Source organism: Prosopis cineraria, unplaced genomic scaffold (genome assembly GCF_029017545.1).
Source record: "Prosopis cineraria cultivar Desert tree isolate PC_DT_omini unplaced genomic scaffold, ASM2901754v1 PC1, whole genome shotgun sequence".
In the NCBI taxonomy this organism is placed as follows: domain Eukaryota; kingdom Viridiplantae; phylum Streptophyta; class Magnoliopsida; order Fabales; family Fabaceae; genus Prosopis; species Prosopis cineraria.
Window position 1 is genome coordinate 14,371,974 of NW_026555332.1, and position 17,227 is coordinate 14,389,200.

The following is a 17,227-nucleotide window of genomic DNA, read 5'->3' on the forward strand; positions in this document are numbered from 1 at the left end:
TATATATATATATATATATATTATAATGATGATAATATTGTAAACTATTTTAGATGACTTTATTTAAAGGTTAAAGGATATTTTTGCATTTTATCTATTCGTTCAGGAGTATTTACTATCTTAAATTTTTATATGGTACAATTTTACCCTTCAGCATTTGAAATGGTGCACTGGGCATCTTGTCGTTAAAAAAATTAACTTTAACAGCTCATAGTTAGCCAAAAAAATTACAAAAAATGGCTAGAAACCTTACAAAAAAAGGACCCATAAAATTGTAAATAGATATCCTATAAAAATATTAATTTTGATTAAGTCTTTAAAATAATAGTTGGCCAAAATTGTATTTTGACCTTTTATGTAGGTAAGAAATAATATTTGTATCCTATTATTTATATATAATTTAAGATACCTAATTGATATTAATTTTCATATAGGATATTTATATGTAATTTTATGAGTGCTTTTATGTAACTTTATAAATTTTTGTATACCCAAAAAATAAAGAGCTTGCAAAATAGCATGGATGCAAAGAGTAAGAACCTAAGGAATATAGCTCATTAAACTAATGTTATTAGTCTGCAAGAGGATTGAGCACGTGGCCAACAAACAACAAGGCTCTAGTTCTTTGTTCCCTGACTAGAAAGAGAAAAGGGTGATCAGCCACAAAGTGTAATTTAGGAGGAGGCTTGAAATTTGCTGCACAACTCGCACACGCCATGGCAGTGGCTGCTCCAGCTTTTGTTGCGCCTTCATTTACTTCAATGAATGCCTTTTGAAACATGCTTGAAACATATAGATTTTCACCATCAATAATAGAATCTGCCACTTCTGTTGCTTCTCTTCCTGTCAATGTTAACCCTAGCTAGTTCCCCCAATAGTTCAGAAGCTGTCACCTCACAAGAAATCTTAAAATTTTGGGATCTTGAGCTCACCTACTTCAACTAGGGTTTGAGGAAGTTGGTTCCAAGAAGCCAGATTGTGAACCAATCTTCTCATCCAATGAAAGCAGGTCATCAATGTACATAATCTGGAAGAAACACATACATGGTGAACCTACGCTTATAATTTCACTTCTCCTATAAGAGAGACCTAGGACTTTGAAACCATCACAAACTTTTATATCCTGATCCTTCTTGCTCGTCATGAAAGGAGCTTTCACTATGTTCCCACATCCAAGATGGAAATCATAGTCTTTGAATTTTTGATGAATTAAATTTGTCATTCCATGTCCCTTTGAAGTATAGTGCATTTACAAAGACAAGCCTGTCGTCTAAGCTGCTAAGAGAGACCAGCCCCTCCTCTGTTGCTGCCTCTCAATATCTCTTTCTTTCTCTATTTCCAGCAAGAGAGCACGTTGTTGATATTCAAAATTTTTGACCATCTATATTGGTGTATGGCGCCTCCATCGCGACGGATGGCATAGAAAAACTCAGTAGTTCTATACATTTTAGCCCACTAATTTGAGTTTAGGTAGCCCAAAATACTTCTGGACCTAATCCAAAGGTTGTAAATAAATTTAATAGGTCTATTAGCTATTCCTAACAATACTCACATAAATCAAAGCTCAATTTTTATTTAATTAACCTTGATTAGTCCCCTTAATCCAAAGACTAAAAATTTAGGATATTACAGCTCCTTTATGTGGTGACATTTATCATTGCTGATTGTATACTTTTAGCACGGCTTTTATTGTCATTGCAAATAAAATTAATGATAGCAATTTTCATGACAACCACGGGTCTTTAACTTTTAAATCTTTTTTAGTGGATATGAGAGTCACATTTTATTAAGCCAAAATTTCGCATAAAGATGCACACCAAAATAATGTCCATAGACAAGCAAAAAAGTGGGAAAAAAAATGAAATAGACAAATTTTTTTTTTTTTAATTGAAAGACCACCACCAGAGAATACCTCCTCACATGACAGTTATTTTTTGCTACACTAAATAGTTAATAATCATCAAGTAAAAGGACTTCATGTAAAGGCCCATTACTTGATGGTTAATAATGATTGCCTTACTTGATGGTTTTTAGGTAATACCCCTCAACTATTGAGAAGCTTAAAAATTTTAATTCTAAAAATTCTAAATTTTTGACAATATAAGAGCATAAAAATGTATATTTCCTGGGTTTTATGTCCTCACTTCATTCTAAATTTTAATCTTAAAAATTCTATTCTACTCAACACAACAATAAACAACCAATTTTCAACAATACTCAGCAATAACAACATAAATTTAATCTATTTAACAGTAAAAAACACCAAGAAAGTAATGGAATGAATGAAAAAATAATGGAGATATCCAATTTAACTTTCAAATTAATAGTAAGATTAACTAACTAAAAAAAAATTTCAGAGCACTCAAAATCACCTCACAATCAACACTAACAACACCTAGTAACAAGAATAGACCCACGGAGTCAAAAAATTCAGGTTTGAAATCAAAATCCATAATTAACATTCTCAAACAATGATTCAAGGTGGAGAAAGTAAGAACCAATCTCAATGTGCAAAGAAAACATCAAGAGGGGGGGGGGGGAGACAAGAACCCACGGATGAAGACCCACAAAGATGAAAACAAATGCCCAAGCTTGATTATTTGTGAACCGACCAAAACCCACCAAATCTTTGTTGTTTTGGGTGCGAAATGATGATTCAAAGGTAGAAATGGGTTTTTGAAGACTATTACAGAGAGAAAACCGAGAAGGAATTGTCCTAAATCGTGCAAAAATGACTATTTAATTAGCAGATTTAAATTATAATACTTGATAGTTATTTTAAAATAATCTTCAAATATTATATATTTTTTTATGCTTGTTTTGTGGTAAATGTCGATATATAAAGCCTACGTTTGATGGTTATATCAAAACAATTGTCAAATATTAATATTTTTTAAATAATTTTATTATTATTGATTATTTGATGCTTGTTTCATGATAACCGTCAAATATAGACTTTATATGTTTGACAGTTTTTCCTATACAAGCGTCAAATATATATATATATATATATATTCAACAAAAATTAAGATAAAATATATATTGGATGGTTCCTTCCTAATGACCATCAAGTATATTTTTAAATACTTAATGGTTGTTTCGTAACAACTATCACGTATTCTCTATCTTTTTTATTCGTAATTTTTCTCTAACAACCGTCAAATGTAGGGTGTCTTATTTGACCTTTTCTATGGTAGTGTAGGTTAATTTTTATTTCTAGTTAGTATATAAAAAAAAATCTTTAGCAAAATACCCCACTATCCCATAAAATAGGTAAATATCAAAAAAGTATCACAGAATGTGATAATTATTTTGAAATTTTCAAGAACTTATCTAACATAAATTTTTTATTAAATTACATTTATGGCCCTCTACAAAATAATAGAAAATATAGTTGTTAAAACTTAAATTAAAGTTGTTAACAAAGAAAGTAACATTGTTAATATAGGATATTGTATAAATAAACTAAAGTTATGAACACCTATATTGTTAATACCTATTGTTAATTATTGAGTTAAAGTTATTACTTTTTTAAGATGTGTACTTACTATTGCATAGATAAACTGACAACAACGATGTATATATTAATAATTTTATCTTTGTTATTAATAACTTCAGTTTATATATTAACATTAACTATGCTTTCTATTTTTTACTAAAAGTTAGATATGTAATTTAAAAAAAAGTATGTCAAATTAGTCCTTAAAGATTTATTTGTCATTCTTCATTATATATATATACACACACACACCCATATATGTGTATATGTGTGTGTGTGTATATATATATATAGATCTCATCACTTTACTTTAGATCTCATTAACATACATTGCTGTCTTTTGGGAGTTATTAAAGAAAAAAAGTGAAATGCATCATATCTTTTAAATATCCAACCATATAAATCCAAATAATAGGTCCTATGGCTTGCTCCCAAAGGTATAAAGTAAAAGCTCCAACTTCTAGATAGAATTGATAATTTGTATCAAGCCTAACAACCATTCCAAAAAAATTTAGAGTCAGGCATAATAAAATGACATATTTTCAATGTTTGGCCTATTCAAGTTGGCTAGTAGGCCCCAAAAAATTGGGTCAAGACCGGTCCGTTGGGCTTGCCTTATTACCCAAACAAAACTTTGATTTTTTTAAATATAGAAAAATTATATTTTATATTTTTATAGTAATAAAAATAATTAATTCTAAATTACATTTTTTTAAATGAAAAATAATTTGATAATTCAAGTATACAGGTCAGCCCAAAACTAGAGAGTGTTAGGATTAGGCTTAACTATATACTTAGCATACTAGGAAAAGACTTGGGTACTAATTAGATTTATATACTTGGCATATTTTTTGTAAGATCAGACAATAACACCCAAAAAAAGAGTGTAATTATGTGTTTGGGAGTTTTTCAATTAGATCAAACTTTTTGCAAAGTTATGTAAAGTTCAAATTGCAAGTAGAAGTTTTAGCAAGATAAATCAGTGAAACACTAAAATACTTTTGCTGCAAACATTATCAAAACACTTCAATAGAGATGTAAAAAAAGATTTCAAGTACAAATGTAAATTTGAATCAAATCAAAGAATTTATCAAAATTGTTTTGAACAAATAATTAGTATAAATAAGTTTACAAAATACTTTTCAAAATAGAGAACAAACCAGTTCAGGTGTAAAAATAAGTACTTGGAGGATTTAAATACTTTAGTACACAAATACCAAGAGAGAGTGTATAAAGTAAATGAGCTAAATGTAAAAGTGTAAGGATAGAAATATTGCATATAGATTTATCCTGATTCAGCCTAATCACTTGGTTTGCATCCAGTTCCCAGCTCTCACTTGAGATTTTCTACTATATTTACAAGCTTCAATAGGTGCTTGCCACCATATTACAAACCACAAGCTTTTAAGGGTACTTATGAGCTGTTTATAAGGTATCTTAATGCACCAGTAAGTCTCTTAATTTTTCATTTCAAGATAGTGAACACTCTTTAAATCTTACAAAGAAAATTCTCTTTGCAACCAAGGGAAAGACCACCCTTGAATCTCTTTTACAATAGAGATTGATTTCTTCCTGATGTATTCTTTATCACAGAGATGATGGGAAACAATTTAGGAACTCAATAAAACTCTCTTTAAGAGTAGATATTACTATTTTCACCTAAGAACATGCTAATAGCTCTTTTTCACATGAACACAGAATAATAGGTAAGAATTGAATGCATGACTCTTAAATCTCTCTTAATATGTACCAACTCACTAAAGTGAGATCCTGTATATGGATAAATGATTTTTAAACTGTTAGAACCCTTTCAAGGCATATTATAGCCATTGGAGACATGCTGAAGTGATCTATGACATAGAAAATACTTTTTTCCATGAAGTGCATTAAATGTTGTCAGAACACTCATTCAAGTGTGGACAAGCATGATTCACGTGTGGATGAGCTTTCTTCTCTTTTACTCACTAATCATTTCAATGATTCAAGCATGGGTAAGCGTGAATGATGTGTTATGAAGCAACAAGCTTCTATGTGAGTTCAATCATGTATGGGTAATTTGAGTACTAAGTGTCGATGAGTGTACGAAGGCACTTTGCCTCTCTGTGATGAAAATCACGCTTAGGCAATCTTTGAACCAAGCTTGGATAGCTTTTTTAGTTCTAAGGTTCATTCTAAGTTAGGCTTGAAGGTTATAAGGGAATCATCCATTTAAGCATGGATTTTGCAAAATTCAAGCGTGGATTGCTTCTTAGGCATAACTTAAGTTAACACTTAGGATCAATCAAACATAGGGAAAATAACATTCAAGCTTGAATTAGATCACAAAAGCTTAATCAAGACATTTTTCCACACTTCCTTGCTATTCAAGCGTGGACACAGAGATATTCAAGCATAAATCAGTACACAGTGCTATATCTTCACTTCTAACTCTTTAATTCAAGTAATGTCCATTTATGGTCTAAGCTTGAATGCGATCCTTTAAGTCCTACATGTACAAAAGATGATCAATCACTCGTGGGACACACTTACAATCAAAGTGTGAATGAAATAATGTGAATCAAAGTGCATGCCAACAACCATCAAACAAGCTTGGGCCACTTCTTATCCAAGTTTGGATGAGACAGTTAAGCTTAAAGGACTTATGAGTATGTAACTTTCTAGATCATGCATTCATATCATATTCAAACCTATATTTTTAGCTCGCAATAGTTGTTACAAAGATATCTAAGAGAAGAATAAATAAAGTAAACCTATTATACCAAATCTTATCTTGATCTTCATTCTTGAGTGTAGCATGCATATGATGACTCTCATAATAGCTTCTTCATGCTCACTTTTCATTCTTGAGGTTTTGTTCACTTGATTCATGATATTGTATTTCTGCACAAGTAACCAACTCATTCCTCTTAATTTTGTTATCATCAAAACAAATGGTTCAACACTTTTATCTAATTAAAACAAGACAAGTGGATTTTAAATTTTTTATCATGAACTTTTTGGCTAGTAATATAGTGTAGTTAAATTAAAATATTTTAAGAGGCTGAAAATATCAATTAACGAATAATTAAAGCATGCCATATGTTTTCCTTTTGAAAAAAAGCACCCATTGTGGACAAATTGGTTGTCAAATAAATAGGCTTATTTATTTATTTTTTATATAGAAAATCAAAATCATCAACCATGGTGGAGGACCCATCCAAATGTAATAATCTCCATCCCCTTTTCTCTGACTGTGACCAATCACACTTGCCCAACACAAAGGCCAATTATAAATAGACCTTACAATCTATCGTCCACATATACACAGACACAAACAAGTCTCTTCATCTTCATCTTCATCTTTTTCTTATTATTTACACGTACGCTGATGAAGCAGCAAGAGAGTCCCACATCATGCAGGCCGGGACGAGAAAAAAGAGGAGGTATAATTAATTTCATTATTATTTACATTTAGTTTGTAAATAATATAACTCATTATAAATTTTAAAAAAAATTAATCTTTTAATCCTCCAACTTTTAATTCACTTGTAACTCAGTCTCTCAACTATAACTCTCTGTGACTCAGTCCCTCAATTATGACTCGCTCACAACTTAGTCCCTCAACTTTTGAATCACTTACAAATTAATCCCTAAACTTTTGTTAATTTTTTTTTCATGTTAGCTTATATCTCACATCAATGAGCAAAAGGAGGGTATTTTAGAATAATATATGATAAGAAATTATAAGTGAATCAAAAGTTAAGGGTATTTTATCCCTCTTATTTGATAAGAAATTTTTTTAAAAAAATTAAAAAAATAACCATCAAATTATAAGTGAATCAAAAGTTAAGGGCATCGAATTTTAAGTGAATCAAAAGTTGAGGGATTGAGTCGCAAGGATTTATAGTTGAAAGATTGAGTCGCAGTAAGTCATAATTGATGGACTGAGTTATAAGTGAGTTAAAAGTTAAAGGATTAAAAAATTAATTTTTCTTTAAATTTTATGTTGTGTGTGTGTGTGGATTGATATTGATTGAAGAATCTTTGAAAAAATGTAGCATTAGAAGCCCACAGACGAGAAAAAGCAAGAATAGCAACCTCCCCATAAGACAAAGAAACATGAGGAGACGACGGAGACATCTACCCACAAAAATTAAAAATGATGATGAAGTCTCTGGAAATTAGTCGAAGGAGGATGAGGAGGTTCATGCCAAGCACCACCACCACCTCTTTAGCTAAACATATTACATAGACGCATGTGTGTGTGTGTGTGTGTGTAAAAGCACATAACTGAGGCATCACCATTGTCTATGTGCTTTTTATGATTTGCGTTGTGTATTTCGGTGTTGTGTTTCTTTTGTGGTTTTATGATCTGCCTTATTTATTTTGCGTTGTGTTTCGTTTGTGGTTTTATGATCTGCCTTATTTATTTTGCGTTGTGTTTCGTTTGTGGTTTCAGCAAATAATAACTTCTGAGTGAGTTTGGAGACTGCTTTGTCCTCAGGTGTTGTTTCAAATATTTCTTGTGCGCTACTAGGTTTAATTATATATATAATAATGATGATAGTACTGTAAATTATTTTAGATGACTTTTATTTAAGAGTTAAAGAGCATTTTTACCTTCAATTATTCACTCAAAAGTATCTACTTTCCTAATTTTTATATGGTGCAATTTTGCCTTTTAATATTTGAAATGGTGCATTGAGCACTTTATTGATAAAAAAATTAACTTTGATAATTAAAAAAATAAAAAAAAATACCTAAAAATTAAAAAAAAAGCACCCATAAAATTGAAAAAAGTACCCTATAAAAAATTAATATCGATTAAATCCTTAAAATAATAGTTTATCAAAAATGTATTTTTACATTTTTACATTTGTAAGAAATAACATTTGTATTATATCATTTTTCATGTAATTTAGGATACATATTGATATTAATTTCCATATAAGGTACTTCTATTGTAATTTTATGAGTGCTTTTATGTAATTTTTTTTAATTTACAATGTTTACTATTTAATCAACTTATGTATAAATTATTTTAGATGACTTTATTTAGAGATTAAAGGACATTTTTGTACTTTAACTATTCATTCATGAGTATGTATTATTTTAAACTTTCATGTGGTGCAATTTTGCCTTTCAATATTTAAAATGATGCAGTAGGCAGATCACCATAAAAAAAGTTAATTTTAACAATCAGGTGACAAAAAAATTATAAAAAATTATAAAAAAGGACCCATAAAAGTGCAAATAAATATTGCATAAAAATTAATATAAATCAAATCTTTAAAATAATAATTAGTTAAAATTATATTTTAACTTTTTACATGAATTAAAAATAACATTCGCATCATATTATTTATATCATAGAAACAGTTGAAGGGAAAAATTATCCTTTAATCTTTTTATTTAATTATATTAATCATCTTTAATTATTGCTGGCAATTGACCTGGTAATATCTAAGTGAGGAATTCTTTTTCAAGCAGTCTGCATATCCTTTTTCGTGCTGACACGCGAGCATTAACATATATATATATATATATATACAAAATAAAATATTTAAAAAATATCATACCCTCCCCAAAGTTATAAACATATAATCATGTATACATAATAGTTTTTCTATCTTAAATTATAAAATAATTTTTTTAAAAAATTTAATTTCTTAATATATAAAACATTTTGATAAAAATAATATTAATTATATTTTTAAAATTTTATTCTTTTCATATATTATCTCTTTTTAATATATAAAATAATTTTAAATGTTTATATTTTTTAAAAAGTGATATTATAAAATATATTTAATAAATTTTATTTTTATATGTAATTTTTTCTAAAATTTTTTTTATAAATTAGCACGAAATAAGTGTGTGTGTGTACGTTCACTTTATATCTTGATTATAAACACACAGCTTGTCTAGTTGTAAGTTATTAAAAAAAAATTGAAATTCATCATATCTTTTAAAAATCAAACCACAAAAATTCAAATGATAGGTCCTATAGTTTGTTCCCTAAGGTATAAAGTACAAACTTTTATATACATACACTCACATATATCAAATAAAAGGATAAAATAATTCACATATATACATAGGACTTTGATTCAATGTTTCTCTAAATAAATAATACCTCATGTTTTCTTAATTTACAATATTTACTATTTATAGAAAATAATTATACAAATGGATTGTTCCACTTTCTCTAATAAACAACATTTTTTAATATACATTTAAATTTTTATGCTAATATAAAATTTTTATTATGAATATTTTTTTTGCCAATAATATATTGTAATTGAATTAAAAAATTTAAAGTTGAAAATATTTTTTTTATTTTATTGCTTGGTATCTTGAAAAACTTGAAATATTACTATCTCTGATTTAATTGCCTCACTTTTTTTAATTTTTAAACTGAAATTTTTACTTTTTATTTATTTTTTATAATTTTTAAAAATAAATACCTAAAAAAATGACCTGACTAACCAGCAACTTGATCAAGTTATCCCAAGCTGACCTCAAGTCAGTCGGATCACATTGAGTCAGCTACAGATTGAGTCAACTAAAAAATCAGACCAATGAAGAAGCCAGTTCATCAGTCAAACTAATCGGTCACGTCCTACTTTATATTTCATTGTAAAAAGAACATCCACTCTTAATAGTAGGTCCTTTGCTTATAAACTTACATGAAACAGGATAAAAGCAAGAAAAACTAGAAGACAGAGAAGTAAAGGTGCTTGCAAGAGTTCTAATATCGGACAACACCATTTCTTTGACCCAACTCGTCTTCTCCGTCAAGCCAATAATTGAGCGAGGAATTTTCTTGAAGAAGATGACTTCCACTGGGAGTGGTTCCAAATTGTGAGCTGAAAACAAAGAGCTCTACGGACCCACATGAGATCCTGAGAATTTGGGAATTTGGCTTGTTGCTTGGTGATCGAGTAAGTGGTCTCATTTCCAAAGGTAAAGATGAAATCCCACTCTTTCAATCTTTCCCCTTATCCACTTTCTAATCTAGACTTTCCGTTCGTGCAATGCAACATTCGGATCGTGCTCACATCTGCGCCTGTGAACCTCTGAACTTGGAAGTGGTCTCTTGTTCAATCTGAAAATAGAATCCAGCTAAAGATTCAAGCTTCTAACTTCCCTAATTGTTTGTTCAGGGTTAAAGTCCTTTCCTTGATGCATAGAAGTGATGTTTCGTACCGCCTCTGTATTATCAGCTTCCATGAAATCATATAGATTAGTACGAAGCCATTCTCTGAAACTTCCCTGATTAATGTTTTCAGTCCTCAATCCAAAGGCTCCAAACCAAATCAGGCGTGTTTGATTGCAGAGAAAGAATACTTGAGATGTAATTGACATAATTGAGGTAAGTTTTTCTTTTTGAAAGAAAGCACTTGGATATAATTGAGATCCGACTAAACGATGGCTGGTTCTGTTCTTGTCGAGCCTTCCTTTACCAGAAGCAACTATCCACTCCAAATCTTGCAGCCTCGAATCCTAAACCTGTAAGTAATTAAAAGAAAAGAGAAATTTTAATTGGAATAATTTGTAAAAAGGAATGCTTTTTAAAGATGGTCTTGGCATGATAATAATCTCCCTCCCTCCCTCGCCCCCCTTTGGGTACAAAATTAACCTAACAGTCAGAGCTCAACATATGAATTGATGTGATTGGGCCCATTGCCAAGCATGACATAGAAGCTCTATCTCTCATTAAACCTAATCAATAAGAAAGCTATCTCCTCTTGAAATACATTAAGAAGATTAGAAACCTAACTATAATAGACTGGGAGATCACCTTCAAGCACATCTATAAAGAAGTGAATGGATGTGTCGAATTGCTTGCTCATCAGACATCCTATGATAATTTTGATGTTATGATCTTAAATAATCTGTCGCCTAATTGTATTAACTATTGACCTTATGATTCTAGATGTAATTTGACTTGAGTCTCTTTGCACGATTTTTCCATACCCTTGTATTAAAAAAAAAAAAAGTATGAAGCTTAGTTCACTGAAAATTTGGTAAATTAGGCTTTCACTTAAAATGTGATGCTGATTTTGTTAATAAGGGTTAGTCCATTGATCAAAATTTAGTTTATAAATTATAGTTGTGGAATCAAATTTCATTATCAATATGAAAACTTTATTGGTGGATAATCTGTAAGTGCCTCTATAAGCACTCTTTGGAAGCATGCCCCAATTCTAGTGAGCTCTCAAGACTCATCTTACCTAAACTTTTTTCCTTTTCTATTGAAAAAAGTGATTAAAGAATTCTAAAGGAGTTTATGGGAGAGACGTTGGGAAAATCACATGACCTAATTTCATTTACAAGTTTTTTTTATTTTCTTTTCTTGTAACCAAAAAAAGATTCTTAGTTTTTCTGATTTTGGGGTAAGAAAATGCTTAAATTTAGATATTTGTTATGGAAATAACAAGAATATAAAAGAGATGAAGAACACAAAAAAAAAAATTGGAGCATAAATGAGGAGTGAATCTTATTCATTTTGGGTTATCATGAATGTGTGTACATTTATTTTAGGAGGAATGACTTGTTAATTACATAATTTTATTTATTAATATCTTAATGGGACTTGTTAATTACTTAACTTTTTTTGTTAACATTATAACTCCCACAATATAACTACATTATTTGTTAATTGCATAGCTATACTTGTTAATATCTTAATAGAATTTGTTAATTACTTAACTTTTCTTATTAAGTTCGTAACTCCTACAATAGAATTACATTACTTGTTAATCGTATAATTGTACTTGTTAATACCTTAACAAGATTTGTTAATTACTTGAATTTACTCGTCAAATTCATGACTCCTTTAACTAAACTATATTACTTGTTAATTATATAATTTTACTTATTAATTACACAACTTTACTTGTTTATGCTCCAATTTTTAGGTGGAACATATAGTTCAAATAGAATTCATATATGTACGCATAACATGTGCGGGCGTGAAGGTCTTTGATTCAGTGTTCTTTCTAGCCAGGAAAGACTTAGTACTGATAAGATTTATATACTCAGCATATTTTTATCCAATTAAAAAAAAAACAGGTGGATTTTAATTTTTTTTATAATCAATTTTTTCCTAATAATATAATATAATTAAATTAAAATATTTTTTAAGAGGCTGAAAATATCAATTAACAAACAAGTAAAGCATACCATTGAGGATGAATTACCTTGTCAAATAAATAGGCTTATTTATTTATTTATTATATGAAAAATAATCAGGTATGGTGGCGGACCCATCCAAATATAATAATCTTCATCCACTTATCTCTGTCTGTGACCAATCACATGTCCAACACACAGGCCAATTATAAATAGACCTCCCAATCTGCCGTCCACATACACACGTAGACACATAAGTTTCTTCATCTTCATCTTCATCATCTTCTTATTACTTGCAAGCACGCCATGAAGCAGCCAGAGACAGGCCCAAATCCTGCAGACCAGCACAAGAAAAAAGAGGAGGTATAATTAATTTCATTATTATTTACATTTAGTTTGTAAATAGTATAATTCATTATAAATTTTGTGTTATATATATGTGTGTGTGCGCGTGCGTGCGTGCATGAATGTGGATTGATATTGATTGAAGAATCTTTGAAATGATATAGCATAAGACGCCCACACATGAGAAAAAGCAAGAACAACAACATCCTTCTCATAAGACAAAGGAACATGAGGAGACGACGAAGGCGTCTACCCACAAAAATTAAAAATAATGATGAAGGCTCTGGAAATTAGTCGAAGGAGGATGAGGAGGCTCATGCGAAGCACCACCATCATCTCTTTGGCTAAACATATTACATACACCACGTGCGCGTGCATATTTATATGTGTGTATTTATGTATGAATGTAAAAGCACGTACTTGAGGCATCACCATTGTCCAAGTGCTTTTTATGATTTGCCTTGTGTACTTCTGTGTTGTGTTTCTTTTGTGGTTTTATGATTTGCCTTATGTATTTTGAGTTGTGTTTCGTTTGTGGTTTCAGCAAATAATAACTTCTGAGTGATGAGTTTGGAGACTGTTCTCTCTCTAGGTGTTGTTTCACATATCCCTTGCGCACTACTAGGTTTAATTATATATATATATATATATATATATTTGAGAAAATAATAACCTTCATTGAAGGTTGAAGATCCAAAATATGTTGTTAAATTATATATATTTAATAGGGATATAGTTGAGAAATAATTAAATCTTTAGATAGAATTAATAAGTTGTAAGTTTTTTTAAAAAAAAATTTGATGAAACATATTAGAAGTTTTTTTATAAAGATGATTAGAAGAGTAACTTTTTTAATGACAAGTGCTTGATATATCATTTTTAAATGTTAAAGGAAGAAATTGTATCACATAAAATTTTAGAATACTAGATATTCTAGAGTAAATAGTTAAGGGGCAAAATGTACTTTAATCCACTTATATAATTATATTGATCATCTTTAATTATTCCTGGGAACTGACTGACTAATATCCATGCGAGGAATTCTATTTCAAGCAGTTTGCATATCCCTTTTCCTGTTGACACTCGAGTAAAATATATAAAAAAAATATCACACTATCCCTTAACTTATAAACATAAATACATAATACTCCCTTCATCTTAAATTATAAAATATTTAAAAAAATTTAATTTTTTTCAAATATAAAATATTTTGGCAAAATAAAGTTTTATTAGTAATTCATTTTCAATATTACCTTTTTTATATATTCTCTTTTTTAATATTTTTTTATAAATTAATTATTAAATGAAGGGTATTTTAAAAAGTTTATATTTTTTAAAAAACATAATGTAAAGTATATGTCAAGAGTTTTATTTATATGTGTAATTTTATCTAAAATTTTTTTATAAATTAAGGCAGAGTGGGTATACATATATTCACTTTAAATCTTAATTATAACACATCGTTGTTATTAAAAAAATTGAAATTCATCATTTCTTTTAAAAATCAAACCACAAAATTCCAAACGATGGGTCTTGCTCCTTAAGGTATAAAATAAAAGTTCAGACTTTTATGTGGAACATATATATATATATATATATATATATATATAAGAATTAAAGTGTAATTTTATTCTTAAACTATATTTAGAAAAGCAATGTTACCAACCATTTAAACGTTCGTTAACTGTAATTAGTGAGATTCACTTTTTATGAGTTAAAATACAATTTTGCCTCTAATTAAACTACTCTTAAAGAGAAATATTCCCTCTAAATTATTAAATCTAAGCACTATTGTTCTCACTTTTTAAAAATCATAAAAATTTATTAACTAAAGAGAGATAATGAAAAGTATTTTTTATATTAGTGTCATTCCATTTACATCCTTTCTAACATCCAATATTCAAGTGAAAGCATTTATTTGTATCATGATAGTTTTCACCAACATTTCAATCAATCATGAATTATATATTGAGAAAAAAAACTTAATTTTTTCACTAATTTTCTTTAGTGACAAATATGACAATAATTAAAGTATAGATTCACATTGATAACATTACAAGAAAAACTTTTGATTCAATAAAAAGCATATAAACAACATTTTCGGGATAAAAAGGTTGCTTCTTATCGTCTTGAATGAATCAATTTACAAAATTGACTATCATAAAAAAATATATTATCTCATATGCATTATAAACAAAAAAGTCTATACATAAACCATCATAAAGTGATTACCCAAAAACCAATTTAATAACTGAAATGTCATAGTCTAGTTAAAATTCTGACTTGATTCACTATGACCTAGAGAGATATAATGGAAAGTGAGTCGTATTAGTTACAGTTAATAAATATTTATGGTTTTTAAACGGTAAGAATAATATTATTTCTCTGAGAATAGTTTAGGAATAAAATTTCACTTTTACTCATGAAAAGTGTGTCCCATTAATTGTAACAATGGATGTTTAAAGTTTAAACAGTAAAGACAATATTGTTCTGATTTAATTAGTTTAGGAATAAGATTATACCTTAATCTTCTATAAAATAATTCATATATATACATGGAGGACTTTGATTCAGTGTTCTTTCTTAAATAAATAATACGTCATGTTTTTCTCAATTTACAATCTTTACTATTTATGGAAAAATAATTATACAAAAGGATTATTCCACTTTCTGTAAAAAAATATTTTTTAGTATATATTTAAATTTTTGTACTGATAAATTTTTTATTATGAATACTTTTTTGCCAATAATATATTGTAATTAAATTAAAATAATTTTAAGGCTAAAAATATTAATTTTTTTATTTTATCATTTAGCATCTTAAAAAACTTAAGGTATTAGCACCCTCCATCTAAATTAATCTGAATTTCTACTACGTAAGACTGTTATTATTAAGACAGTCTCACGTCTCACGATGACTTCAGAGATAGTATTAACATATTTATTTAATATAATTATTCATCACATGAGTTAAATTTTAAATTTTAAGATAAATTAATTTAATTTTTTAATCAGTTGAACCAAACTCCCTAGTTGAAAAATGTCAACTCGGATTTTTGTTGCTGGCTCTCCCTCGGCTCTCGCAGATGGGAAAGAGTGAAAAATGTCAATTGACAAATGAGTGAAGTACACAATATGTTTTCCTTTTTTGAAAGAAGGCACTTAGATATAATTGAGACCCGACTCAACGACAACTGTCCTGTACCCCACAAGCTTTCCCATTTCCACAAGCAACGATCCACTCCGAATCTTGCTGCCTCGAATCCTAGGCCTCAACATTTTAATAGGGAATACCTATAAAAAAAAAAGTAATTGTAATTGAAATAATTTGTAAAAAGTAAAGCTTTTTCAAGATGGTCCTAGGGCCCATTACAAATCATGAAGCTCAATTCACTACAACTTTGATAAACTTGACTTTCACCTAAAATGTGAAAGTGATGTGACCAATAAAAATTAATTTAATTGATAAAAATTTGATTTATAATTTATAAAGTAATGAGATTAAATTTAATTATTGATATAAACATTTTATTTGTGAGTAAATTGTAAGTGTATCGATAAATGTTATTTGAATTTAAAGGCATATCTTGCTTTCAGTGAGTCCTTAGAACTCAATTCACTTAAATTTTTTTAATTAAAAAAAGTGATCGCGATATTAAAGATTTCTAATGGAGCTTATGGAAGCCACGTTGGGGCAATCACATGACCTAATTTTATTTATAAGTTTCTTTTATTTTTTGAAAAAATTAATTTTTTAGTCCTCTAATTTTTAAGTCACTTATAACTCAGTCCCTCAACTATGAATCACTGTGATTCAGTCCCTCAACTATGACTCACCTATGACTCAGTTTCTCAACTTTTGAATCACTTACAAATTAGTCCCTTAACTTTTGTTAATTTTTTTTCATGTTAGCTTATATCTCACATCAATGAGCAAGAAGAGGGTATTTTAAAATAATATATGAGCTTTTTTTCCCTCTTATTTGATAAGAAATTTTTTAAAAAAAATTAAAAATAAGGACTGAGTTATAGGTGAATCAAAAGTTGAGGGATTGAATTACATGTAATTTAAAAGTTGAATGATTAAAATATTAATTTTTCCTTTTTTTTTCTTGTAACCAAAAAAGTTGATTATTTTTTCTGATTTGAGGCAAGAAAATGCTTAAATTTAGATATCTATCATGAAAATAAAAAGAATATAAAAGATTCAGATAAAAGAGATGAAGAACATAATAAAAAATTGGAGAATAAAGGAAGAGTGATTCT

The 17,227-nt window shown here is 28.7% G+C and overlaps 1 protein-coding gene and 1 long non-coding RNA gene across 2 annotated transcripts; one reads left to right on the forward strand and one right to left on the reverse strand.

The window, feature by feature from the left end:
- Positions 1-571: 571 nt before the first annotated feature.
- LOC129317950 (serpin-Z1-like) lies at positions 572-1,222 on the reverse strand. Its single transcript, XM_054962430.1, has 2 exons — positions 943-1,222; positions 572-843 (listed from the first exon to the last, which is right to left on the reverse strand). The coding sequence occupies exons 1-2, from the start codon at positions 1,220-1,222 to the stop codon at positions 572-574; spliced, it is 552 nt and encodes a 183-aa protein (XP_054818405.1).
- A 9,002-nt stretch (positions 1,223-10,224) lies between these two features.
- LOC129293253 (uncharacterized) lies at positions 10,225-13,552 on the forward strand. The gene is made up of 4 exons (XR_008589126.1): positions 10,225-10,444; positions 10,645-10,853; positions 12,818-12,979; positions 13,126-13,552. It is a non-coding gene; the product is annotated as an uncharacterized LOC129293253 (long non-coding RNA).
- The last annotated feature ends 3,675 nt before the right edge of the window (positions 13,553-17,227 follow it).

Bases quoted from the DNA above. Each gene is read 5' to 3' on its own strand.
- LOC129317950 (XM_054962430.1), bottom strand. From the start codon at position 1,222: ATGACAAATTTAATTCATCAAAAATTCAAAGACTATGATTTCCATCTT. The intron at 844-942 runs GTTGAAGTAGGT...TAACATTGACAG, and splicing joins ACCAACTTCCTCAAACCCTA to GAAGAGAAGCAACAGAAGTG.